Below are 25918 nucleotides of genomic sequence, written 5' to 3'. Positions count from 1 at the left end.
CTTTAAACACTCTGTTTCCTCTGTGGCGAGGTCAGATGGATTTAGAGGGACCTACGTGCCATCACCACCTTAATCCTTTGCCACCTTGAAAACTGGGATGGACGCCCAGGCAGCTCTGCTTTGGCCCTCACAGCAAACGTGCTTTCTCTCACTCTGCCTCTAATGCTTTTGTGCTTGCTTCTTTTTGCTGCTGGCCTGCTCAGGACTGCTTTTCCTCATCAGCTAAGTGGTAAGATCCTAATATCAGGGGTGGGCTTAGGGGGACGGAGAGAAGAGGCTGCTCTGCTCCTTTTGGCAACACTGCTCTGGCTGCATCCAGCCTGTTATGGGGGAAAATGTGATCCAGCTCAGTTACCCAAGATTGAAGTTTGGGGCCAAAGCCTTAGAGTGATATAGGAGATTCTTCTACCCAACCTTTTCTCTGAACTCATATCTTCTTGAAGGCTGCCTAAGATAGTAGGTGGCTCTGCTGACGACAGGATTTGGGGTAGGATCCTGTGTCCCTGCCATTAGTCTACCCATCTCCCCCATTTCCCAACCACTGAGAAACTGCCTGGTCAACTTTACACAGGATCCTAAAGTTTGGAGGGATGGCACATGGAGGGAATAGCCCAGAGAACATTCAGTCACTTAGAAGGCTGTCACAGTACGCTAGGGAGAGGCCGTGTCGGCATAGTGGGGTTGGAGGGACAGGGTGAAGACAACAGGACTTGGCGAGCCTCTGGATAAGATGGTGAGGAGGATGCTTGACTTCACTGAAAGGTTCTCTGAATTGCAGGGCGAGAAGGGAGAGCCTGGTGCCATCCTGACAGGGGACATTCCCCTGGAAAGGCTGAGGGGAGAAAAGGTAATTATGTCACCAGACCCCAAAGGCACACATCTGCTTCAGCATCCCATCTTTGTCTCTATCCCAAACAGTGTTCTTCTGAGTGACAAGTCTGTATCTCCCTGTTTTAGGGTGAACCTGGAGTGCATGGAACCCCGGGACCAATGGTAAGTCAGAGCACCTCTTGGCTGGGTATGGACTGGGGTTTGAAAAAATTTATCAAACTTTAGCTGTTAGATTTAGCTTCCCCAGTTGTAAAAATAAAAAGGATGTGGCAAAGTGGATGAAATGGGTGTGTGTGTGCTGTGTGTGTGTGTGTGTGTGTGTGTGTGTGAGGGTAGGCTAACTTGCAATTCAATAAAAATCTTCAGCACTATGCTGAAGTGCTCAGCAGCATAGTGCTCACTCTTGCATGCAAAGTCCACTATGGTTTTTCCTAGTTGGGCATCTTCCCTCCAAGCAGTGACTCAGGGACCCAGGATGCTTGCCAACCTGTGGCTCTGCCGTCTTGTGGATTCAGGGCCACACTTGCATCTTCTAGCTGGTAGAACAAATTGGGGAGGTGGAAGAGACCATGGAAGATGATGAACGTCACTTCTGACACATCCTAGTAGCCAGAACTCAGATGCCTTGGTAGGGGAGGGCTCAGAAATGTGGTTTAGTTGTGTGTTCGGGAAAGAAAGGAGAGCAGGATGAGCAGTCACGGTTATACCACAGATCTTGCCAGTTAAAGGTCGCCACTGCCCAGGGAACCCCTCAAAGGAACCCCAGAAAGTCTCTTTGGGCTTTTTGGATTCTGGTCGTGGGTCCACTGCTCATTTGCCGTGAGGCCTCTTCTCTTTCTGGGCTTCCGTTCTCCCATCTGTAAGTGTAGTACTAGATGACGTGATAGCACCCTTCTTGCTTTACTTCTCTAGGAATCTATAACCCATTTGGACTGCTGAACAGTTTTTAAGCTACTAGCTCTCCCCAGGATGAACCCTAAACTTCCCTGTCATCTATTTCACCCAAAAGAACTAAAGAAATTCAGTTGTAGAACATCTACTATGTACTGATATCTCACTCAGAGCATCTCATTTCATCCTCACTACCCTAAGAGTGAATATCTGAATCTCCATTTTCTGGACTGAGAAACTGAGATCAAAGAGGTTGAGTAACTCGCTCACTGTCACAAAGCTTTTAAGTGTGGCACAAAAGGGATTCGAACCTAGCCTGTTAGATTCTGCATCCAGGTTTCCCCACTACTACCCCACTACCTCCAATAAACACCTTCATTCTTCTGAAACATTTTGGGCTGGAAAATTGCCTGTAGGTTTTGTTTGGTCGGAGCAGGATCTTGGGCTTGGGCAGAAAGGACCTCACATTGTTGTAACAGACATGTGTCCTCGAAGGTGCATCCTTCACAGGACCTTCTGAGGCTTTCGGTCCCTTGAGTCAGGCAGAAAGCATGTCCTGGAGATGGGTAGCTGAGGACTAAGGCAGACCAGGAGAGTCTTGTGTTAACTACTGGTTAACTACTTACTAACATCCAGTACTGTGGGAAACACCAGTAGTCAGCAGAGGCCACAGTCTGCTGCAGATAGCCATGCTGGTTGTTCCCACTGCAGCCCAGTCTGTGCATAAAGGTGCCACGTGGGCCAGCTATGGCCCTTGTGACTAGTGTAGCTTATAATTCCTTTACAAATTCACTAGAGCCTTGTTACTCATGGCCCATGGGTCAGCGTCACCCACATCAGCTGGGAGCTTGTTAGAAATGCAGAGGCTTAGGTCCCACCCAGGACCTACTGGAGCTGAATTTTGATAAGATCCCAGGTAACACCTATGGATATTGATGTTTTAGAAGCACTGCACTAGAACATATCATCAAGTGTCCTATGTCCTGTTAACTCCTCCTCTCCTGGCTTTTCTTTCTCTAAGAGTAATGTGGTCTGGGTGCTTTACATACAGAGCCTGTTTCCATTCAGTCTTTATTTGCCATTTTCCAGGGCATGGCTATCTATGTTAATGGCAACAAGAAGAAGGGACTTGGAGGGTCCCAGGTTTAAGCCAGTCATTCCCCTGGGAGACAGGAGACCAACTACAAGAGTGGGAAGGTGCAGATGAGGTAGAGCCTGTTCTGGGGAGAGGTAGTGCATGGCACGCATCCCGGATGCCAGAAGGTATAAGGGTTCCTGCAGGATGCTGGAACAGGGCAGTGGCTCCAGAAGCATGTGGATGTAGAAAGCCAGCCCTGGAGTGAATAGGGTGCGGGGGCCAGGGACTTATTTGGAGAACTGAGGTGCCAGGCCAAGACTCTGGTCCTCAGGGACAGGTAGGAGCAAGGCAGAAATGAAATCCTAGAGCAGGTTATCAGGTCAGGCTGGCATGTGGGGCGAGGCAGGGCTGCATTATTCCAATGGGGGGTGTGGAGAGTCCTGGGACATAAGACCTAGGGCAAAGTTCCGTGTTCTAAACTGGCCCAGCATCCAGCTACCTGGGTTCCTTTGTTAACCCTAACTGACTGGGAGAGTCGAGGGCAGAGTCTGGAATGGGGTAGAGGCTGCAGGAGGGTGTGGGGTGGGACAGGGTTGAGCAAGTGGTTCCAGCTGAGCAGAGAGAGACCGGAAGACAAGGACCCAGGCAGGTGACTACTTCATAGCTGCTCCCTGCCCTCCTTCCTCCTGTCAGTGGTTCATCGTCACCCTTGCTCATGAAGACAGGTGGGGTGTCCCCATCTCCCTGGCCCTTGAGTTTCTGTTCTTTTATGATCTGGTATTTGTTTTGCCTCTAGGGGCCCAAAGGACCACCGGGACACAAAGGAGAATTTGGCCTCCCCGGACGACCTGTAGGTGTCGGTGTTCCAGAGACTGGATGTGAGAAAGGACACTTGGGCCAGGCTGGCCGGTGGACAGTGGGTTTACTAAGGCGTCTTCTGTGGGTTTCAGGGTCGCCCAGGACTGAATGGCCTCAAGGGCACCAAAGGAGATCGAGGAATCATGATGCCAGTGAGTGACACAACCCCTGCTCCAATCTCGCACCACCCTGGGGACGGAGCCCCAAGGCCAGTGCCCAGAGGAGGGGTGAGAGAGTGCCGGGTCCAGTGAGCAATGCTTGTGGACAGAATGTTCAGGAATATTTTTCTTCTTTCTGCCCTGACATTTCCAAATGTCCTCCAGCCCAGCTCACTCTCAGGAGGGTTCCTGCCACCAAAAGCACCTTAGCAGAGAATCAGCTTCCTCATCCAGACCCCAGAGGGAGGGTGGAGGCAGCGCGTACTCAGAAGGTCTGGTGTCAAATCCCAGGTCTGACTCTCCATTACACAGTGACACCCCGTCTTCCCTTACACAGTCCCAGGGATTTTGCACATCACCAGGGGCCAGTAAATGCTTGTGAGTGAACAGCAAAGGTGGACCAGCTACTCAGGCAGAGCCTCACAAAATGGCAGACACTGGGAACATCAGCAGGGTCCAGGGTCTAGAATAAGGAAGCCAACATTTATTGAGCACCCACTGTGTACCAGACACTGTACCAAGTGCTTTTAAGCACAGTATCTCAATCTTGGTAATAACTGTCCTGGGAGATACTCTGTGGGGTCCTCGTTTTACATAAGAGGAAACTGGGGCCTATAGAAGTTAACAGACTCACGAAGGTCACCAAGGTAAGATGCAAAGCAGCTCTAAGACTGTTGTTGCTTCTGTTTGCACCACACTCTCTCTGCTTCGTGTGTCCAGAAATCCAGAAAAACAATTTTACTGAAGCACTGAAGGATTGACTCACACTTACCATGCCCACTGAGGCTACTAGGTAAAGCAGACACTGATGCCTTCACTTGGAGTGATCAGGGCAGCTTCTGAATGAGCTAGACTCTTCATCCCTGTGGTCAGAGCCTCACCCCTCCCGCCGCAAGGTTATGCTTGGGATCCCTCCATTCTTAGAGAAGCAAACGTTGCATGGTATTAAGGCCAGGCTGACCTGGCTTTGAAAATGGCTTTGCTATCAAGCAAGGTTTTGCATTTGTTTTTGCATTTATGAGGCACTCTCCCAGGTACCATACCACATGTAGGACCCCCACCCCTTTGAACCCTCCATACTAGGGATGCACTGATAGAGAGGTGGTGGACTCCATATTGGCTGAGCGCTGCTCTGGGAGTCATAATCTGATTTCCAATCTCAGTTCTGCCATAAATCGCTAGTGGCCTTGAGCAGATCATTTCCCCTCTCTGGGCTTCATTATCTCCATTTGTAAACCAGACAATACTTGTTGCTCTGCTGCCTCCCTCATGGGTCATTGTGAAGATGCAATGAGGTCACGGATATAGATGTCCTCTGTAGAAGGGACCGGCGGCCTACCTATGAGAGAAGTAGTAGGCTTTAGAGAAAACTCTTTTCCTCGTGTGTCCCCAAAACCCGGGGAAAGTATCTTGCACTCACAACCCCAACTCAGGAATGGCCTTTTTTTCTCCCTTCAGGGCCCACCTGGCTTACCTGGTCCTCCAGGCCCCCCTGGACCACCTGGAGCTGTGGTTAACATCAAAGGAGTAAGATGGGGGTGGGGTCAGGGGAGAGACCTTCACTGGGGAGTGGGGAGTGGGCACCAGACTGGCCTAAACTGGGGTCAGGTGTCCTCATTTCTCTTGTTCTCACTTCCCACAGGCTGTCTTTCCAATACCAGCCCGGCCACACTGCAAAACACCAGTAAGTAGCATACAGTCACTGCCACAAAGAGCAGGCTTTGGCATAGAAAACAGCTCAGAGAAGACAATCCGTGTTTTTCCTGAGCCCCTTCTATCCATCACTGTCCTCTTAGATGTCTTCTGTCACCTGCACATAGACCCTTAAGTGACTAGAAGCTTCTAGATAACAGACTACAGCAATGGAACATACTGGATCTTTAAAGGGTGCACACCCTGACATTGTTTAACGCAATCAAAAAAGCATGTCTTTTGTTATCGCAACCATATCAGCTTCGTGTTTGTTTGGAGCAGTATAATACGGGAAAATAGACTCCGGTACTCTTTGCATTGGGAACTTAGGGCTAAAATCTATAACCAACTGTGTACTAGCCTTTCCCAATTGTCATATTACTGCACAGTACACAACGCTGAGAGGCAGGATTCTCTCTCCATTTTTATAATGAAGTGGCAAACTGTGACTCAGACAAGCTCACTGACTTGTCCAAGGTCACAAGATTCGTGAAGCTGGGACCGTCAATCAGGTCCCCTGAACACCAGTAAGGAGGTATGGGCACTGTGACCCCACAGTATTAGGCATGTGCTTGGTTACCCAGCTGGTCAGTGGCCCTGTCCCTGAGGTCTCACCCATATCAGGAGCCTGGAATGGGTCCTGGTCCTGTGGGGAAACCCAGGAAGGGTGGGCCTCTCCCTGCGCACAGGCATTAGTCATGGCACTGTGTGTAATCATCCTCTCATTCATTCGACAAATATTAACTGAGTACTTACTGAATGCCAAGTATTTCTCTAGGCCCTGGAGAAACTAGGATGAACTAGATAGGCATGCCCGCTGTTCTCAGGAGCTTGCAGATTACAACTGAGAAACATTTTTTGAAGTGGGTTCATAGTTGATGCCTGTTGGGGGTAGTGATGAGGCGTGACGTGGGTCAGAGGCTCTAATATGACTCAGTTCAACTGAGTGTTTGCCCAGACATCTGTCCATGTTTAAACTTTGAGGCAGTATAGGGCTGTCAAGCTCTGGAGAAGACAGAGGACAGGACCCACCTGTGTAAGGTGAGCAGAGGGCTTGCTGGCTTCCAGGTCTACCTGAGGACAACAGCAACCCAAGTCGTGTTTACATCAATGCCCTGAAGGAAAACATAAAATATCAGTGCTGGAGGGACCTTCTGGAGAAAAGGCTGCATCCCAACTCCTATCATGCAGAAGGGGAAACTGCAGCCCAGAGAGACACAGGCCCACCCCGGCGCCTACCATGAGTTGGTGCCCAAAGGGCCTCCCAGATAACACGATTTTAGGCTTCAAATAGACCAACCTTGGGACAGTGCTTGACAAACGAGAATGTTGTAAAAAAAAATGCCACTGCAATTACCATGACCTGTATTAGGACTGTGTGTAGTAGCCATGGCCTTTGGGGGTCACGAAGTTACTTAAAAGAAGCTGAAGATGAGCTCAGAGCATTTTTGGTGAGTTTTTTAAGTTTATGCTGCTGGACATCATGGGGTCCAGACCATGGACATTTCTTGACCAGCTCTCAAAATGGACACTTGAAAAAGAAATGCTTCTTTCGTATCCAGCATTTCGCAAGCTCCTTCAAATTTCAATCCCTTTCCAATCATCACAATTTACTTACTGCTCGTGCCTGGAGTGCAGGAACTTTATCAGCCAGGCTGTAAGATGTCAGCTTGGTGCTGCTGCCTTCATCCTTCACCTAGAAATGTTTTTCCTGGAAAATTTCCATCCTTTCTCCCATCTTCTCTCGTTGACCCCTGAGCAGCTCGTGACTCTCGACCCAAAAGAATAGGAGGATCCTGGCCCCAGAGGGATCATTTTGATCCTACATATCAACTAGGAAAAAGGGTGAAAGCAGGCTATTGAGAGCAGGGTTGCAGGTAGCTCTGTTTTAACAGGTAAGGAAACGCAAGAATCTGGGAAGGAATATTATCTAGAACAGCTCAGACTCTTAATGGGGAGCCCAGAATAGCCCCCCCCACCCTAATGATATCCCCCCTTTATTAATTACTACCACCATCAGCTCCTGTTGATTATGCTCATCCTTGATTATACATAGTAGCGAAACTAATGGCAGCTCAGCTTCATGGCTGGGTATATCACTCACTCAGATGCTTGACCTCTCGTATGAATCAATCTTAATTAATGAGAAAGGGGGCCAAGATTGCTCTTGGCTGACTAAACCACACTGCCACAATTTCTTGTCTTAAAGCTTTGGGCTTCTCCTTTGCAGAGTTGTATGGCCAGGAGGTTTCACCTCAGCCCCGCTACATGCTGGGCCTCCAGTTGAAGACCTGGGACCCTTGTGCATTGAGGGCTGCTGGGGAGCTCGGAGCTTTGGGGGGCTCTAGAGCCAAAGGAAAGCCTGACTCCATGACATTGCTTCTCCTATCACACATCCCAGGACAGGGGACAGTGGCTAACTGAGCATGCAAACACCAGGACAGGGTTTGCAATGTCTGACCTTTCCTTTCTTTCTCTCCAGGTTGGTACCACTCATCCTGGAAACTCAGAACTCATCACCTTTCATGGTACACATTCCCTCCTTTCCCTGATGTTTCTCTGGGACATTTCCAGACTCTCGTATCTCTGCAGAAGGTGGTTTCCATTTGCCCGGTGCTGGGCATGAACTAAGTGGTCAGGAAGACCTGGATACATGTGGTGGGAGTGGGGTGGCTGAGCCAAGGCTGCGGGACTGGGCACCTCTGTTAGATTTTGTTATCCATGTGTCTATTCTGCACATCTTGCTGAGCCTCCTACTTAGAAAGCATTCCATTTGTCCATTTTTTTGTTAGTTTGCTCATAAACATCCACTGATACCTTCTCCTTGCATGACGCTGTCCCAGGCACTGGACTAAGACAGATGAGTCCCCACCATTCCTGCCACCTAGGCCCTTAAACTCTGTTAGGTGAAACTATTTTAAAAATCACTAGAATGCAATATACCAAGAGCTAGTACAGAGCAGGGCCATGGAAGTTCAGGAGACCTTTGTTGCAAAGCATTCTTGAACCAGCAGCATCTTCATCTCCTGGAAACTTGTTAGAAATGCAGAATCTCAGGTCCCACAGCAGACCTGCTGAATCAGAAGCTGCATTTTAGCAAGCTCTCCACTGAAGTGGATGCACAGTTAAGAATGGGAAACACTGGCTCTGAGCATTCGATTAGTAAACTCTGTTCAAGGCCTATAGGAGCTTATCTGCCACACATCAGAGAATGGGAAAGGCCAGGACACGGGAGCCTGCAGGCGAGCACTCACTCTGGTCCCCTGTCCCCATGTACCCTATCACGCCATTGTCCCCCTTTCGATTGAGAAGTCTGAAAACTTGAAGTTTAAACAGAAGAAGGCTTTCCCCCCCTATTTCTAATACTGACTTCTGGTTTGGCTCTGTCACCCCTGGCAGACCCTGGTGGCCTCTGATTTTTCTGTCATTTTTGGTTACAAAGTCCAGGCTGTTTTCATACTCTAAGCTCAGATCCAGTTCAAGGCTTTCCCTTCCTTTTGCTGCAAGGCGGACCCTGGGGAGGAGAGGCTGGTCTGGATTTGCTTTCTCAGATCCCCAAGTGGTTCCGCTTCCCCACAGGGTTCCTCTGGTAGGAGGGGGAGGGAACCTTTCTGGATGCAGCCCCGGGTGAGCCCATTGTTCTCCCCCTTACTTGTGGGTTTACTCCTGCTCCCTGGGGTGAGCAGCCATGTGGGCAGTGGTAAGCTCGCTGTCCTCTGTTCTTGGCATCACCGCTATCCTGGGCTCATTGTGGGCCAGTAGAGGACCCGCAGGCTCTGCTCTCCAGGTCCTGGCTTCAGCAGCTCCCCTCCCCTCCCCACATCAGTGAGGCCCTGCCAAGTGTGATTGCGTCCCCCACTGACCCCCTCAGCTGGCAGCATCATGCTTCTGATACATTTCTTCCCCTATGTTGGGAAGCCTGAGCCCCAAATCTATCCCCATCTCTAGGCTCAAGAGCATTGATCGGTTTATCTATCACACCTCTTAGGAACCAGGAATTCAAAGATCTAGCATCCACCCACTCATCAAGTGGGGAAAGGAGATCACTTCTCTTCCTAAATGCTGAACTCTTGGAAGGCTCCCTCCATGCCCGTCTGCCTTATACAGATTTGAGGGAGAAAAGGATGGCTGTGACACCAGTTTTGCAGAAAGGGTGCTTCTCACAAGCACCGTGGGGAGTGGGGCGCTGCATAATTGGCATTCTTCCAGCTTCTCAGTGGAATGCTTACCACTCTTTGTTGTCCTGGTGGGCACTCCTGAGAGAGCCTCTCCTCCCCTTACACCACTGTGCTGTACGGGCCTAGATGAGATGGGACTAGAAGCTTGACTTGGCATGGAGCCTCAGGCATGTGCATGAAGAGAGAGTTAACGTTAGGCCTCTGCTGGGCTCCCATGATGCACTGCTAGCATCTTAATGATGGCACTTATTCCATCCTGTGTCCCGTTACCCTTCACTGGGTCTGTCTCCCCAAGGACACCGAGCTTTTCAAGGTTAGAAATATGTCTGCCACACCTACCTCTGTCTTCCTCATCATTTAGCAGAGGACTTTATACCCTCAATTGGCCTTTGTTTGTTGAATGGACTTTGCTAGAGGGGCTCAATTTAAAAAACTTGTCTCAAAATGGTTTTATATAGAACGAAGGTGATTTTCTACTTTTTTTTTTTTTAATGTGTGTGTATTTGATGGCAGGTGTTAAAGGAGAAAAAGGATCCTGGGGTCTTCCCGGCTCAAAAGGAGAAAAAGGCGACCAGGGGGCTCAGGGACCGCCAGGTATTCCAACTCTCATGCTAGATCTTGCCTTTGATTTTTGTTCCTGAAGAATCCGACTTGGCCGGAAAGTAAGACTAATTACATAAGCACCCTGACCACAAGCTCCACAGAGGTCTAGAGACACCAGTCATAGGTGATGCATGTACAGGATGGAACATTGTCAAGAGAGGTCAGAAGTTCCAATTATTCATGCTTCATATGCAAAAAGAGGCCTAAAGAGGGCCAGGGATGTGCCCAGGCTCCCAGTGTCTGGGATGGGGATCCAGACCAGGACCGGTTTCTGTCTCCAAGCCCAGTACACACTTTGTTAGTTAAACCAATGAGGGGTCACTTCCACTAGGAAATAACCATGGTTGCCAATTTGGAGACTCTTATTTGTACATTTATAAGGTATGATTGTGAATTTTACAAAGCTTTTTTTTTTTTCAGGGCCTCCAGTGGATCCAGCATACCTGAGACATTTTCTGAACAGCTTGAAGGTATTTCTCTGCCAAAACTGGGCCTGCATTTCCAAGTTCTTGGGCTTATGTCAGTGACTGGTTCACCTTACTCTTACTAAATGTTCTCTGAATGTTCTCTGCTTCCAGGGGGAGAATGGAGACAGGGGGTTCAAAGGAGAAAAAGGAGACTCTATCGTCGACTTCTCTATGTCGGGGCCTCCAGGCCTGCCAGGAAGTCCAGGCTTGGTTGTGAGTAGTGACCCTCCATACTTCTTCCTCATTGAGCCACCACTTTCCCTGAAGTCCCCAGTGTGACTAGGAAAGTCAAGAGTCAGTCACAGCACCACAAGCTGAGGCAGGACTTGAGTATCGGCCTCTCTCCCCCATCCTTGTTTACTGATGGAGAGCTTGGCTGAAGCCCATGGAGAAAAGGGAGCTGGCTGAGGCCATATGCGTCCAGGTAACTTTCAGGTCACTAAATGCTGCTTTATTCATGTCAATGGTGAAAAATTCACTCATCAAAAAGAGTTATTAATGGTGAACACATCAGGTAATAGAAACAGAATGGAAGGTGAGGGAGATATTTTCAGAGTGGCTATTTGATTTTTTTGAAATTTAATCAAAGAAGTAGCTCCTAGATAGGCTTGGTCTTCTTAGGTTGACAAGTTTCTCCAGGGCACAGAGGAGAAAATCAAGTTATGCCTCAAACAAGACTATGACCAGATTATTGACCCTCAAGGACCACTAGCAAACTCTGGTCCCTGAGCTTGCTGTGAGGGTAGACCCAATAAAGCCAGGAAACTGGGGTTCCACTTCCAGCCCTGCTGATAATTTGCTTTGAGGTCTTGGGCAAGCTGTGTCTTATCTAGGCCTCAGTTTCTTTATCTGTGAACTGTGAAGGCTAGACTAGATCCCTCTAGGGCCCTCTGAGTTCCAGGCCCTCTGGGGTTCTTAAAGTGTCATTAAACATAATGACTGGGCTGCTCTTTAAGTCATTCACCACCTGAGTCGTGCCCAAGATTGAAGATGATGATGAAAATAGCTGATGTTTATTGACTTCTTACAGATGTCCTCATACAAAGAATAGACAGGACTGTAGTGATTAACGGTGCTTTCTCTCTTCTGTTCCTGTGCCCTTGCCTTGACAGGGCCAGAAAGGGGAGACTATTGTTGGGCCCCAGGGACCCCCAGGTGTTCCTGGCATGCCTGGGCCACCTGGCTTTGGAAGACCTGGTCCTCCTGGGCCACCGGGACCCCCAGGGCCACCAGGACCTCCAGCTATCCTAGGAGCAGGTCAGTGCTCTCATTTATTCTGCCTCTGCTGTTACGCTCAGGGTCACTGCATCTGGGCAGCATCTTAAAGCCACACTGTCTGACAAAGGGCTGTTTCCTAGATGGAGCTTTTTATTTCTTTTTGTAAAATTGGAATAATTCATATGCCATAAAATTCATCCATTTAAAATGTACAATTCAATAGTTTTTAATATATTCACAAGGTTGTATAGCCACTACCACTCTCTAATTGCAGAACATTTTCATCTCTCCAAAAAGAGACCTTGTACCAATTAGCAGCCACTCCTCTTTTCCTTCTCCAGCAAGACCCTGGCAACCAATGATTTACTTTCTATGTCTATGAATTTGCCTATTCTGGACATTTCATGTAAATGGAATCATGTATTCCATATGTGGCCTTTTGTGTTTGGCTTCTTTCACTCAGTATAATGTTTTCAAGGTTCATCCTGTTGTAGAGTGTATCATTACTTCATTCCTTTTTATGGCTGAGTAATATTTCATTGTATGGATATATCACATTTTGTTTATCCGTTCATCAATTGATGGACATTTGAGTTTTTCTATTCTTGGGCTATTATGAGTAATGCTGCTATGAACATTCATGTATCAGTTTTTGTGTGAACATATATTTTTAGCTCTCTTAGGTGTATACACAGGAGTAGAATTGTTGGATCATACGTATAGTCACTAGACTGTTTTCCAAAGTGGCTGTGCTTTTTTGGATTTCCACCAGCTGTGTACGAATGTTCCATTTCTCCTCTTCACTGACACTTGTTACTATTATATCTTTTTTATTCTAGCCATCCTAGTGCATGTGAGGTAATATATCATTGTGGGTTTGATTTGCATTTCCCAAACAACTAATGATGTTGAGTATCTTTTCACGTGTGTGTGGAAACTTCCTGGCTGCTTTGTGGATGCCTGGGCCTTAAGAAATTGGGAACCAGCATTGAATGTAACTCTCTATGTAAAAATCCCTTCACCCCTGGGTACCTCACTTCCTCTATTGAAAAATAGGCAAAATAGAAGAAAATCTCCATTTACTAAACATTTACCAAGTGCCAGGCACTCTGCTGGTCACTCTACTACATGATTTTATTGAATTCTCACAAAGCCCTTCAAGGAAAGTATTAGCTTCCCCATTTTCAGATGAGGAAAGTGAGACCTAGAGATGTTTAGGAACCTTTCCAAGGTCACACAGCTAGTAAGTAGCACCAACAGGGTTAGGCCCTAGATCAGCGTAGCACCAAAGCCCGCGTTCTTTCCACTATGTCCATGGTAGAAAATAATACCAGCAGCAACAATAGCATGACTGCATCCTTTTTTGTTGTTTGGGTTGGCATGAGCGAGGTGTGGTGGAAGCATACCTGGGAAGAGATCTGTAATGTCTGGGGCATCGAGGAGAACTTTACATGGGAGACAACTTTGGGGCCAGGGCTTTGACTTAGTCTTAGTTCTTTTGGCTGCAAGTGACAAAAATGTAACTCAAACTAGCTCAAGACCAATGAGATGTATTAGACATGAAGGAGAGGGTGAATAGTCAGTTTGTGGGAGGGAAAGACATGCAATGGGACCTCAGGTACAGCCAGAACCAGGGATTCAACTCCTGCGAGGATTTTCTGGCTGTCTCTTGTCTCAGCTTCTCTTTGTATGCTTGCTTCATGCTTCTTTACCACAGACCACAGCCTCTGCATGGAGGGAGGTAGGGTTACTGACAACTTACAGCTTCTATCACCAGCTAGAAATCTTGGCTTTCTTTCCTGAAAAGTCTGGGGGTGGGGCGAGTCCTGAGGAAGGATTTTGATTGGCCAGATGCCTGACCTTGGACCAATCACCTGTGGCCAGGAAGTAGGAGAATATGAGACTATGTCAGCTCCTTCTGGAACCAAATGATTGTAGAGGTGCAGGGGAAGATCCCAAAAGAAGGTGAGAATACTGGTCCTGCAAAGAAAGAAGGTGCTAGGTGAATAAAACCATAGGTGCCCACTCAACCTTGAGGGATGAGCAGGAATTGCAGGAGATGGGAGTACATTACAGAGTGAGTAGAAGATGCAGAGAATCTGTTGTCCATAATAGCTCTACACTAGGGGTCCCCAGGACTCTTTGCTGAATAGAACAAGGATTGCCCCTCACATAATGTGTGGCAATTCACAGTGTACAGAACACTCTCATATCCATTATCCCATTTAATCTTCACAGTAACCTTGGGAGGGAGATAAAATGGATATTACTATAAAACTCATTTCACGCATGAAGACACTGAAGCTCAGATAGATTAGGACACTTGCTCAAGGTCACAAATACTAGTAAGAGGCATGGCTGGGATCCAAATCCAAGTCCTCTGACCCTCTCTACATTGGACATTCACCACCCATGTATGGATTGTTAAGTCCTATGTCAGAACTGCAGACTTACTTGGAATGACCTGGAAAGTCTGATATGGTAATTTACTGGAGCTTGTAAAAATCTCCTTAACTCTGCAAGAGCTTTGCATTTTGGGAGCTGGGGATGGGACAGGACAGAGAAGTAAAAGGAGAGAAAAAAAAAATAGCTGTAACAATATTTCTTTATGTTCTCCTAAAGTCAGGGCTTTTCGTTTGGGAACCATAAACTCCTTGAGCCTTCAAAGATGTGCCTCTGGAAGCTGTTCTCTCAGTAACAATTTAAGTAGACCTGTGTGCATGTGCAAATGCATTTTTCTAGGGAAGAGGGCAATAGCTTTGATCTGATTATTAAAAGCACTGTAACTCTTTAATAGCTGAGAACCTCTGGTTAGATGCTATACAGTTTCGCAAAGCACATTCCTAGTTTGTAGTTTTCTGAATTCTCACCACAGCCCAGTGAAGAAGAAATGCCCGTTTACGTTTCACAGATGAGGAAACTGGGGTTCAGAGAGCTTGCTGTTTCCCTAAAATCACACAGCTGAGAATTGAAAAATAGGGGACTCGAGGCCTTGTCTCCTGACTCCAATGCCAGAGCTCCTGTTACTTCACTGCCTTACCCTCCTTATGCAGCCTGGCACTTTCTCTTCCTCTTCCTGAGTCTGCTTCCTCTGTTCAGTAGTTACCTGCTTGTCCCTTGAGTAAAGTAGATTGTATGAGTCGGGACATTTTTAGATGCAAGTGACAGAAAACTAATTTCAGACTGACTTATACAAACAACAGCAACAAGAGGAATTTATTCACTTATAAAGCTGAAAAGTCTGTGGTAAGGCTTCAGTCAAGGCTACAATCAAGAAGCCCAGCTCTTGCCCATACCAGTGCATGTGGCTGAGTCCTGTGCTGGGTCCAGAGCGCCTGAGATTCAGATGAAAGTGGTCGTGCTTTGCAGCACTGTGAGCGGGGTTGTGCACACTCCCCTTGGTGACCAGCTGACGCCTGTGGCATTTTTCAGAGTGTGCGATGTTTTGTAACTTCTCTTTTCTGCTTTGTCTTAGCTGTGGCCCTTCCAGGCCCACCTGGCCCTCCGGGACAGCCAGGGATTCCCGGATCCAGAAACCTGGTCAGTATAGTCATCAAAGCATATTCATCCTTCTGCTTAAGATGGGTTTACTTAGCACTTCGGCTGTAGTGTTTAGGGGCTGGCACACCTTCTGTGTTGGAATTAGGCTTCTATGACAATAGTACCAGGGCAATTCTACAAGCAGAGGGTGTTTATCATCTCTTATGAAGTAAAAAGGTACAGAACACAAAATCATTTGTGATTTAAGTTCTGCCCTTTTCATTCTTAATTGACTAAAGTATAACCAGAACCAATCATATTAGGTCAAAAAACATAAGCGCAAGAGTATAAACAGCATTGCAGCAGGTCCTGTGCTGGTAATTCAGCCTTCTCTGTTCTGCCAAAGAACGTCTCTTGTACACTTATTACCCTGCGGGTCACTGGAGCAGAGCAGAGCACCCACAGATGATTACGATGCACTGACAGAGGGACAAATACCTCACAAGGATGTCAGGAGTCTTACGAATGCTCTGTGATCTTTACTGGCTCTTATTTTGAAAATTTGGCTACCAAATGGAAGTCCAGCAGATAATGAAATTTTGATATATGGTGCATGTGGGGGATTTCTAAGCCATTTTGAGGCACGCAGTAATTATCTTCGAGGCTAGGTGAAAATTAATTTTTTGTCATCTTTCTCAATTGAAACGAAAAGTAAAAGCTCTCTTGGCTGATATTTCTTTGAGACTTGGTGCTTTTCGATAGATTTTTGCAGCTCTTACGTCTGCTCCTGACATGCCAAGATGGCTACTTAACCTTTGGCAGCTTTCCAGGCAGAAATTACAGACCCTCATTTCCTATCATGTATTTAATGTGATAACTACCCAGCTAGGCAAAAAGGATTCAGCCTAAGTAGCATTGTTTTGCTTGTTCGTATTTCTTATTCCAAATGAAAATGAACTTGAAACTTTTTCATGGGCAGCACGAGATAACACATTTCACAATGTCAGTGCCATTGAGCAGATCACAAAAATTGAAGTGGCGAAGCTTCGTGATGATTTTGGTAATGCCAGCTCCAGGCAAAGACAACTCTAATTACAGTTTTTAAATGTTGTTATACTCACGGAATATTATCTTCTTGTTTTAATTTATCTATTATAGAGTTATGTTCCAAAGTAATTCATGTTTTTGTTTTATCAAAAAGAGCGTCCTTTGGTTGTTATGGAAGTGATCGATATATCTCTATCTGGCATGATAAGCCTTTTCGTTGACTATGAGGAGATGGCTCATATTGGAATTTACAAGGAGGCCAGTTTTTCAGATGTGCCACCGCTCTCATGATAACTGTAGTGTTTAAAATTTAACATTATCTGACAGGTTACAGCCTTCAGCAACATGGATGACATGCTGCAGAAAGCACATTTGGTTATAGAAGGGACATTCATCTACCTGAGGGACAGCACTGAGTTTTTTATTCGTGTCAGAGATGGTTGGAAAAAATTACAGGTAACTTAAACTTTCTTTAACAAATTGCCTCCAAATACCCCCGAACAATAATAATCTACTCCTATAAATGCTATTTTTCTGTTCTGAAAATAAGCAAACAGTTTCTAGTCGATGTTTCAGTCGCAATGTACTGTTTTTCCTTAAAGCTGGGAGAACTGATCCCCATTCCTGCCGACAGCCCTCCACCCCCTGCGCTTTCCAGCAACGTGAGTAGTTTCCCTGCCTTACATCATGCTCCTCCCTTCATCACCATTACTGAGCCCCCTTGATATCCAGCATCAAGCTCTCCAAATTCTGGACAGCCAGCTCTGCATGGTTCAGTGTCTGGTGGAAACCTAGAAGTGACCAGGTGCCAACAGAATGTTCTCATGATAGAGTAGAGAGAGAACTGGACCCAGAGTCTAGAGATCTGCTCCCGTGCCATAGCCGAATCCTCTTTGGCACGGGGCTTCCCCTCTCTTGGCCTCAGTTTACTCATCTGTGAAATCATGTTTGGTGTAAGCAATTTAGAAGAACTGTTTAACATTTGACACTCTGAAACTTCTTTGCCTGATATGAACATTGGCAATTTATATTGTCCATTTTTTAACCCTACATCAACCCTTTGACGTGGGTATTGTCATCCCCATTTTGCAGATGAGGACACTGAGCCTCTGAAAAGGTGACTTTCTCTATTAAGTGAATGAGTAGGCTATAAAATCTACTTCCTTGGTTCACTGCTCTTTCTGAAAGACTGGAGACTATCCCTTTCCTTCGTGAGGATCATTTCTTCATTTGAGCGTGAAACTCTTTGCAGTTGAGAGTAGCCCAAAGACAATGACGAGCTCCTTAAATTATCTTCTCAAGAAACCTTGCACTTGCTCCTCAATGTACTCTGAAGAACAGATTGAATGAAATGAAAATATTCAGAACTGTTTGCTTTCCTTTTTTACATAACAGCCACATTCGCTTCAGTCTCAACTGACATCTATTTCAAGTGTCAATTATGAAAGGCCTGCAGTAAGTACAATTCATACATTTCCTCTGCAAATGCTAACTGTGTGTCTACTATTTGCTAAGTGCCATGCTAGGCACACAGTTCCTACCCTCAAGATGTGTATAGACTGGTGAGAGAGGCAAACAAAATAAATAATTACAATACAGCATGGTAAGTCATTTGGGTGAGGCAAACACAGGGTGCTGGGGGTGCAAGGAAGGTGAAAGATATCTGCCTTCTTTAGGAGAGGTGACCTCTAAACTAAGGCCTAAAGGATAGTTGAGAGCAGGAGAGAGCCAGGTGGGAGAAAGAGAGTGGGAATTCTAGACAGGGTGAGTATGGAACAGAGGGAAGCAAGAGGAAGTGCTGTGCGTTTCTGTAATTCTGAGTTTTTCAGTCTGGCCGAAGAAGTAGAGTTCAAGGCAGAAAGGAGAAATTAGTATGCAGACAGTCAGGTTACTCATCAAGGCCCTGTAAGCCAAGCCAAGGACTTTGACCTTTTCAGTGAGCAATAGAGAACAATGAAGGGTCTTAGGCTAAACAGGCATATAAGATTGGCGTTCCAGAAATTACCTTGGGTACAGTGTACGAATAGATTAGAAGTGATAGGACCAAGGGTCCAAAGGCCAGTTAAGTGGCTGCTTTACTTTCTGAACTAGGTTCACAGCAGTGAACATGTAGAAAAGAGGGTAGGTTGGAGAGAAATTAAGGGGGCAGGAGTGACAAAGGACAATGACAGGTTGGTCATTGATCGGATATGGGGCAATGAGGATGAGGGAGACAAAGAATGACACCCAGTTTTCTGCCTGGCTAACTGAGTGGTGATAGTTTCCTTTGCAGGGGTCATTCTGTTGCTGGGATTAGAAACTCTCACTCTATTCCTTTGCTAGCTTAAGTGAAGATCTTGTTCAGGAACCTCATGGAATTCAATTGAAGGAAGTATAACTCTTGTCTCTGCTATTAGTCTGCTTTACTATCTACAGACCAGCTTCTGCAAGGCTCTTTCTTCCAGCCTCCCCTCCACTCCCACCCCAATATACAGACATAGGCTACATCTTCAAAGCTGGCACACAGCTATGGTTTGCCATGGCATTGATTATGCCCCTAACTCTGTGTGATCTTACCGCCACAGAGCCCAATACTACCTGACTCAATACAGAGTCTTGCGAGAGATCATCTATATGGGTCATTTTGGGTTAATTGTCCACTCCCAGACAAATCGAAAGTAGCCAAGAGAATGAGATTGCATGGCCTAAGATCACTCTTTTTAGCAAATGTTGTGGGGCAGTTTCCAAGAACAAGGCATGGTCAACTCGAACACCAGAAGCATGTTTCCTGTCTCACTGCCATTCACCACACAAGAGCTCGTGTGGGGCATCATGAGTCTGAGGCACCTGTAGGGCATCTGAGTGGAAACTACCAGGAGGGAAGAGGATACGAAGGTCTGAAAGCCCACAGTGGGTCTCATCTGAAGATACAGACTTAGAGTCTTTAGCTGAGCCATGGCAATGGTGACCAGGGTGCTAGGATTCTCGAAAGAGAATTTCTGCAGTGAGAAGAAGTTGGATTCTGAGGAACAAAAACACAAAGACACTGGTGGAAGAAATATGAGAAGGAAACCGAGAGGAAGAAAGGATGGCCAGAGGGGAAGAAAGGGTGTCAAGCAAGGTAGAAGCCAGCAGTGTCAAATGCTGCCCAGAGGTCCATTGAAAGAATTAAAAGGTGTCCTTCAAACTTAGAAACCAGAGGAAAGCATTCCTATAGCACGGAGAGACACCAATAAGAGTCTAGTTGGTTGAGGAGTAAATGGGAGGTAAGGCAAAAAAAGAGAAGCCAGTATAGGTAAATCTTTAAAAAGCTTAGCTATGAAGGGGAGAAGTTTGGGCAGAAGCTAAAGGATTTTTAAAATAGTGTTTTGTAAATTTAAAGTAATACATAATCATTGAAGAAAGTTTGGACAATCAATAAGTAAAAAGACTGAAGAAGAAAACAGTAAACCACCTATAATTTTACCAAAACTATAACCATCCATAGAATCATCATTTCAACATTATGATTGTCGTAACGTAATTGTCTTCATAAAAATGATAGATTCATTATAAAAATGTTCCGGCAATTAGAGAAATATAAACATGAGGACGCAAAAGCCCCCAATCCCTCCCTTCAGAAACAGCCATCATTCTAGACATTTCTCTGTGTATCTCTTTAAAGAAGGAGAGGTGGAGATGAATGGAATTAGGAACGGGTAGAAAGCTCTGAACTCGCCATCGTGGCCGTCCTAGGTGTCACCTGGTATCAGAGAAGCCATCTTCTGTGACTTCCCTTTGGTGTAGCTCTAGAAGCCCAGTGGTTGGAGGGTGATGAGACCACAGGGCCTCTTTCCTGGGGTGCTGCAGTCCCCTGATACACAAGAGGGAGGACGATGAGGGTGGGGGCAGTATAACCAGGCAAGGGCAACAGAGAGCAGTATTTGGATATGGGGCTAGAAGTCTGATGGCCAGTAAGTGGTTGTGATGAGTAAGTAGTGTGCGGAAGTCGCCTCCCTATCCTAAAGGCTGGGATGTAGGAGCATAAAATGCTGCTACTGGGAGAGCTGCAGAGGAAGCTTCATCTCAGTGGGGATGAGGATGGGAGATGCTGAACCTCTATCTAGCATAGTGATGAAGGCAGAACCAGGGATGGATAAAAAGATAGAAATTGGGGAAGTAGCAGGCTTGGAGTCTGTCTTCTTTAAAATGGGGAAGGAAAGGGGTGATGAAATGCAGAGAAATATTCAAAGAAGCGCTAAGACTGCATGGGTCAATCTGGACATTGTAGTTTATGGCCAGCTGTGGCAAACTGGCTGCATACTTGATAGGCAGAAGAATGTCAACATGGTAACATTTGCTGTTAGGAACATATAAAGGCTTGGTGCTAGGAACATTCAGATCTGAGTGGCAACACAGAAACAGAGAGAGAAGCATTGACCACGTCCTGCCTCATCAGATGGAGCTCATTTATGTCCAATGGTTTAAGATATCTTAAAATATTTTTCTTTTCTGGAGCCTTGGGTCTGGGTCCTGCACCAGTCCTCCCCAGCCTTATGCTAATGAGATAAAAGTTGCTTCTGAGATGAGATCAAGGAGGGAGATGACTACTCCTTGAGTGTGGATGTATTCCAGGGTGCTGGGAGAGAAGGCTGGGTTTGGGGAGCAGAAGTGTGAGAGAAGACAGACTATGGAATGGCTTTTGTTTTGGCTGCTGACCAAGGGGGCAGGGATGTGAGGGTAGAATTACTGTATGACCCCATGTTTCCAAAGGGTCTCTTTGGGCAGTCTTAGTAGCAACTATCATGACCTTCTCCTTCCAATGCCTTTTCCGTCTGGCCCCCTTGGGTTCAGCCCCAGGCCTACTCAGGAGGTAGAAGAAAAGGCAGGAGGCAGATAGCTTAGTGTAGCTCTGGGATCTAGGACCAAAACCAGCTTAAAAGCCTCCTGGAAACTGAGCTGAACCCAGAATTCTTCAACAAATGGTGAGCAGGCTGGATTCAGATATCAGAAGTACTTTGTTTTGATTTTCTCATACTTGGAAGAATTTTCCACAATTTAGAACTGTTCAGATTGCTGACCCAGGATGATTTCGGAGACCTGTGCTCTCCAGTCAAGCTGGGACTGGAATTCCAGAGGCAGGTAGAAGTTGACTAAGACCACCCCTAGTTTGCCTTCCATTCCAAGAAGTCTGGAATCTCATTAGGAACATAGGATGGTTATGGGCTTGGAGTTCACCTTTAACTCTTTAACTGCACTATCTTTTCTCTCACTTTTTTTCAGCTGCACTTGATTGCTCTGAACATGCCATTTTCTGGGGACGTTCGAGCTGATTATCAGTGCTTCCAGCAGGCCAGGGCTGCAGGACTGTTGTCCACCTACCGAGCATTCTTATCCTCCCATTTGCAAGATCTCTCCACAGTTGTGAGGAAAGCAGAGAGATACAGCCTTCCAATAGTGAATCTCAAGGTAAAAATAAATATTGCTCCCTTTGCCTCCTGGATGCACTGTTCTCCACGGGGACTGGAGGCAGTTGCCAATTCCTGACATCATCAGAAATGTGCTGGTTTAAGGCCCAGCCTGTCCCTGATTGGCTGTGTGACTTTGGGTGGGTCACTTTCCCTCTCTGGACCTCAGTTTCGTAATATTTACAGTGCCCCTGCCTGCTTGGATGGTATGACTCACAGAGCAGACAGGAAGGAATAATAACCACTTTTTTTACACAGCTTTTTAATGTTTACAACATACTTTGTACTCATTGTCTTAATAGATACTTCCAATAAAAATGAAAGGGTTTTTTTTTTTTTTCCAGTTTGTCAGATAAAGAAACAGACTCAGAAGGAGAAAAGAGTTTGCTCAAAGTCACTAAAACTAGAATTAGTTTCCTTGAGCCCCACAAGGGTCTGGGACTCTTGCTCCCACTAGAAGATGCCTTTTGTAAGGCGTTGGCTGAGTGGCACCAGAGAACAGCTGGTGCGCACTGGTCCCAGAACAGAGCCACTTTGTCCAGCACCCTGGTTTGGTGCTCTCGGCTCATCTGAGCTGCCAAAGCCTGGCAAACACTTCTCTGCCCCTATTTGCTGGCAAGGAAGGGCCTCATGGGGTCCCTCAATAGTACAATTATACCATGGAAGTAACCAATTCCTTTAAGGCAATGGAGAGACAGCTTTGTTATAGCTCACACACATGCTGGGTCCTAAACTCCCACTAGATCACAAAGTTACTTTGAGACCCCCTGTTCTGGGACCCCAGGGCTCCAATTTGGAAGCTTGAGGCTAGCATGTTACATCCTGACCCTACACCCATCTCCTCTCCCAAATTTCTGTTCTACCTCATTCACCCACTCGAATTACTTGTATTCTTAGAATGCAAATAACTTCAGAAGAAGGAGTAAGACATTCATCTCCATATCACCCATAATATGTATTGGCACAAATATGAAACTCAATATATAAGTGTAAGATTTTAAAAACAGTAATAAAATAAAGACCTAAAACACACTTTTGGTGGGGAGGAGCCTTTGTTCACATATTTTAAGAGAAATTACCTCAAGAAATAAGACAGTAAAACCAAAAGGGTTCAAGAATGGTTTATAAAATCATACCACAAACATTTTCTGAGTTCTCACTCTGTCCAGACTCTTGAATAGGATTTGGTGGCTTCAGTGTGAGGTGACATCTGGGCCTTAAAGAACGAGTAAATAACTAGTTCGTTTGCAGGCTGATGGTATAATGATTCTAATGTGTCATTTTTGTTGCCATAGGGCCAAATACTTTTCAACAACTGGGACTCAATTTTTTCTGGCCATGGAGGTCAGTTCAGTACACGTGTTCCAATATACTCCTTTGATGGCCGAGACGTGATGACAGATCCTTCTTGGTAAGTAGGGATAGAAGCCTCAAAGTATATGGTACAATAGACAATTTCAGGAGACATTCTAATCATGGATGCTTTTGTCAGCTGCCCCTCTGGGGTGTTGTCAGCATAAAGCCTCAGTGAGGCAGCTGAGGGCCATGGAGAAAGCCCTGGCCTTGGAGCCAGGAGACCTGAGTTTAATACCTTAATATGGGAACTTGGGCAAGGCACTTCTGCTCACTGAGCCTCAGCTGCCTCACCTGCCAAATGGGCAAGATAATCATATCTATACCTTATACTTCTTATGAGAATAAAATAAATGTGAGAACTTCTAGCATGCAGTCGGCCCTTAGAAAGTGGTAAGTAATGCTATTCTTGGTGATCCTTTAAGCCTATGCTGTGAGCTGCAGTCAAATTCTTTGAAACTATGTATGCTATTAAGAATAGAACAAGTCAGCAAACCTTTCCTCAGTGTCTAGTCTATGACAGGCCCAAAGCCAGGCCTGGAAGGCATGATAATAAACTTACACCGCCCTGCTCTTACTCACAGCCCATAGGGAAAGACAGATACAGACTAACTACGATTCAAGACAGAACATTGTAATTGTAAAATGGAGAAGCAGATAAGATGATAGGAGCACAGAGGAAATAGTCATCATTACTTGGGGTGAGAATCAAGAAGCCTTCCTGTAAGAGGAAGCATTTAATGGACTTTGAAAGGTGAGAAGGAATTCATTAGGCCAAAAATGAAAGAGGCCACTCCAGACTAAGGGACTTATTGAGCCAAGGTTCAGATTCACGAAAACAGAGGGTATGATCTGAGAACAAGTACAATCTGGATGTGGTCGGAACGGTGTGTTCAGATAGTTAGAAAGAGCAATGAAGATAGAGAGAGGATCTGTAGTCAGACCATGGAGGGTTTAGAAGGCTGACTTGATTCACTAGATCGATGCCATTTGTTCACCGAGATATGCCACAAAGAAGAAAAAGTAACGTGACAAAATTACTTTTTAGGCCCCAGAAGGTCATTTGGCACGGTTCCAGCACCCATGGCGTGCGTCTTGTGGATAAGTACTGTGAAGCATGGCGAACTGCTGACATGGCAGTCACGGGATTGGCCTCCCCGCTGAGCACCGGGAAGATTCTGGACCAGAAAGCATATAGCTGCGCTAGTAGGCTGATTGTTCTCTGTATCGAAAACAGTTTTATGACAGATGCTAGAAAGTAATGACCTTCCCATGATCCTAAAAGAGTCTTCCAGTTTTTCTTATGTGAAGAGTTGACACTGAAATCTAAAATGTTTAAATGTTGTAAATATTAGTTTTTTATTACACATTCGTCACAACAGCAACCAAAGAAAACATACCTCAATACGCCCAAAACTGAAGACATAAAGGACTCAGATCAAAGATAACAATCTGATCTATATATCGGTGCTAGATTCTGCAGGAAACTCTATGCAGTGTGAACACATCCCAACATGGTTAAGAGCAAGCTGAAAACAAAGGCCTTGGCATTCTGCCCACTGCATCCTTCAGAAAGTTATTTCCTCCTTTTAGCCATTGTTGTCAAGTGTAAGATGTCCTTCATGTTTTCTTATAAAGTCAGTGTTTAGAAATGTTATACCCTTTCTAAGTTATGTGCTGACCAAATGCTTTATTCTTTAATATGCATCCATCATTTGCAACTGCTGTTCATACAGAGATACAGAACTGCTCAAATGATCCTATTTGTAGTTTCTGATATTATCAGACTTCAGTTTTTTTTCATAAAATATTATTGCCATCATGCTTTAGGAGTTTTATATTTTTGCTACAATCATATATTAGTATGGCATCTGTTTTTATTGCTCTGACTTGCTGGAAAAGTTGAAACTCCAAATTATCTGAAACTAGAAAAGAAATAGCACATAATTACTACATTTCCTTTGGTGGCCCTTCCGCCCATCTCCTACCCTAATTTTGTGACTTCCATTTGGCGACTCTTGAATTATAACTGCGATTGAACAAACAGGTTCATGAGGATGAATTTTCTGAGACACCTATATCTTCATGCTGTATACTTTGTTCTTTGTTTTTTTTTTTTTTCCTATGTAAGTGAACATAAAAATATCTTTTCCAGGTGCTTTCTTCTGTTTCACTTTTTTCCCTTAATTCCTTTACTCTCCCCCCTTGATGTGGAAGTGGCCCTAGGGCGGGTTTGCTAACCCTGTCACTGCCACTATATAGTGCTAAGGGTATGACCAGAGAACAGGAAGAGTTTCCCATCATGCTCATCTGCTCTTGCCTGTTGTCTCCCACTTGGCTAGGGCAGCATGGGGTGGGCAGAAAAATCTCAGTGTGGGAAAGAGGATGAACTGTGACAATCTCAATACATGACTTCAGATAAGTCTTCCTTTTTCTCTCAAAAAGCATAATAATATCAGCTGCTAGTTATTAAACTCAGACCTTTTATAAGCCCCATTTACCTTTCCTCATAACTCTGCAAGGTAGGTATTTCTATTGCCACTTTACAAATGAAAAAAAGAAATTGAGGCTCAGGAAGTCACTTGTTCCAGGTCACACAGCTCGTGAGTGATGGGGCTGGTTTCAGACTCAGGGCTTG

General features: G+C 45.6%; 1 protein-coding gene across 1 annotated transcript in view; it reads left to right on the top strand.

Annotated features, from left to right (window-relative positions):
* The window catches only part of COL15A1 (collagen type XV alpha 1 chain), a 96512-nt gene extending 71078 nt beyond the window's left edge, over positions 1 to 25434 (top strand). Inside the window, exons 23-40 of the mRNA XM_039856045.1 lie at positions 779 to 847; positions 958 to 993; positions 3597 to 3650; positions 3751 to 3810; positions 5275 to 5343; positions 5459 to 5500; positions 7991 to 8036; positions 10200 to 10280; positions 10710 to 10759; positions 10868 to 10969; positions 11869 to 12013; positions 15450 to 15514; positions 16829 to 16957; positions 17104 to 17163; positions 17897 to 17956; positions 21743 to 21928; positions 23223 to 23338; positions 24329 to 25434. Coding sequence (XP_039711979.1) covers positions 779 to 847; positions 958 to 993; positions 3597 to 3650; positions 3751 to 3810; positions 5275 to 5343; positions 5459 to 5500; positions 7991 to 8036; positions 10200 to 10280; positions 10710 to 10759; positions 10868 to 10969; positions 11869 to 12013; positions 15450 to 15514; positions 16829 to 16957; positions 17104 to 17163; positions 17897 to 17956; positions 21743 to 21928; positions 23223 to 23338; positions 24329 to 24542 — 1584 coding nt within the window. The 3' untranslated portion in view covers positions 24543 to 25434. The remainder of the gene's footprint in view (positions 1 to 778; positions 848 to 957; positions 994 to 3596; positions 3651 to 3750; positions 3811 to 5274; positions 5344 to 5458; positions 5501 to 7990; positions 8037 to 10199; positions 10281 to 10709; positions 10760 to 10867; positions 10970 to 11868; positions 12014 to 15449; positions 15515 to 16828; positions 16958 to 17103; positions 17164 to 17896; positions 17957 to 21742; positions 21929 to 23222; positions 23339 to 24328) is intronic.
* Positions 25435 to 25918: the final 484 nt, after the last annotated feature.

The sequence above is a fragment of the Pteropus medius genome, unplaced genomic scaffold (assembly GCF_902729225.1).
Source record: "Pteropus medius unplaced genomic scaffold, Ma_sr-lr_union100, whole genome shotgun sequence".
Lineage (NCBI taxonomy): Eukaryota > Metazoa > Chordata > Mammalia > Chiroptera > Pteropodidae > Pteropus > Pteropus medius.
This window is presented reverse-complemented; position numbering and strand designations above follow the sequence as displayed.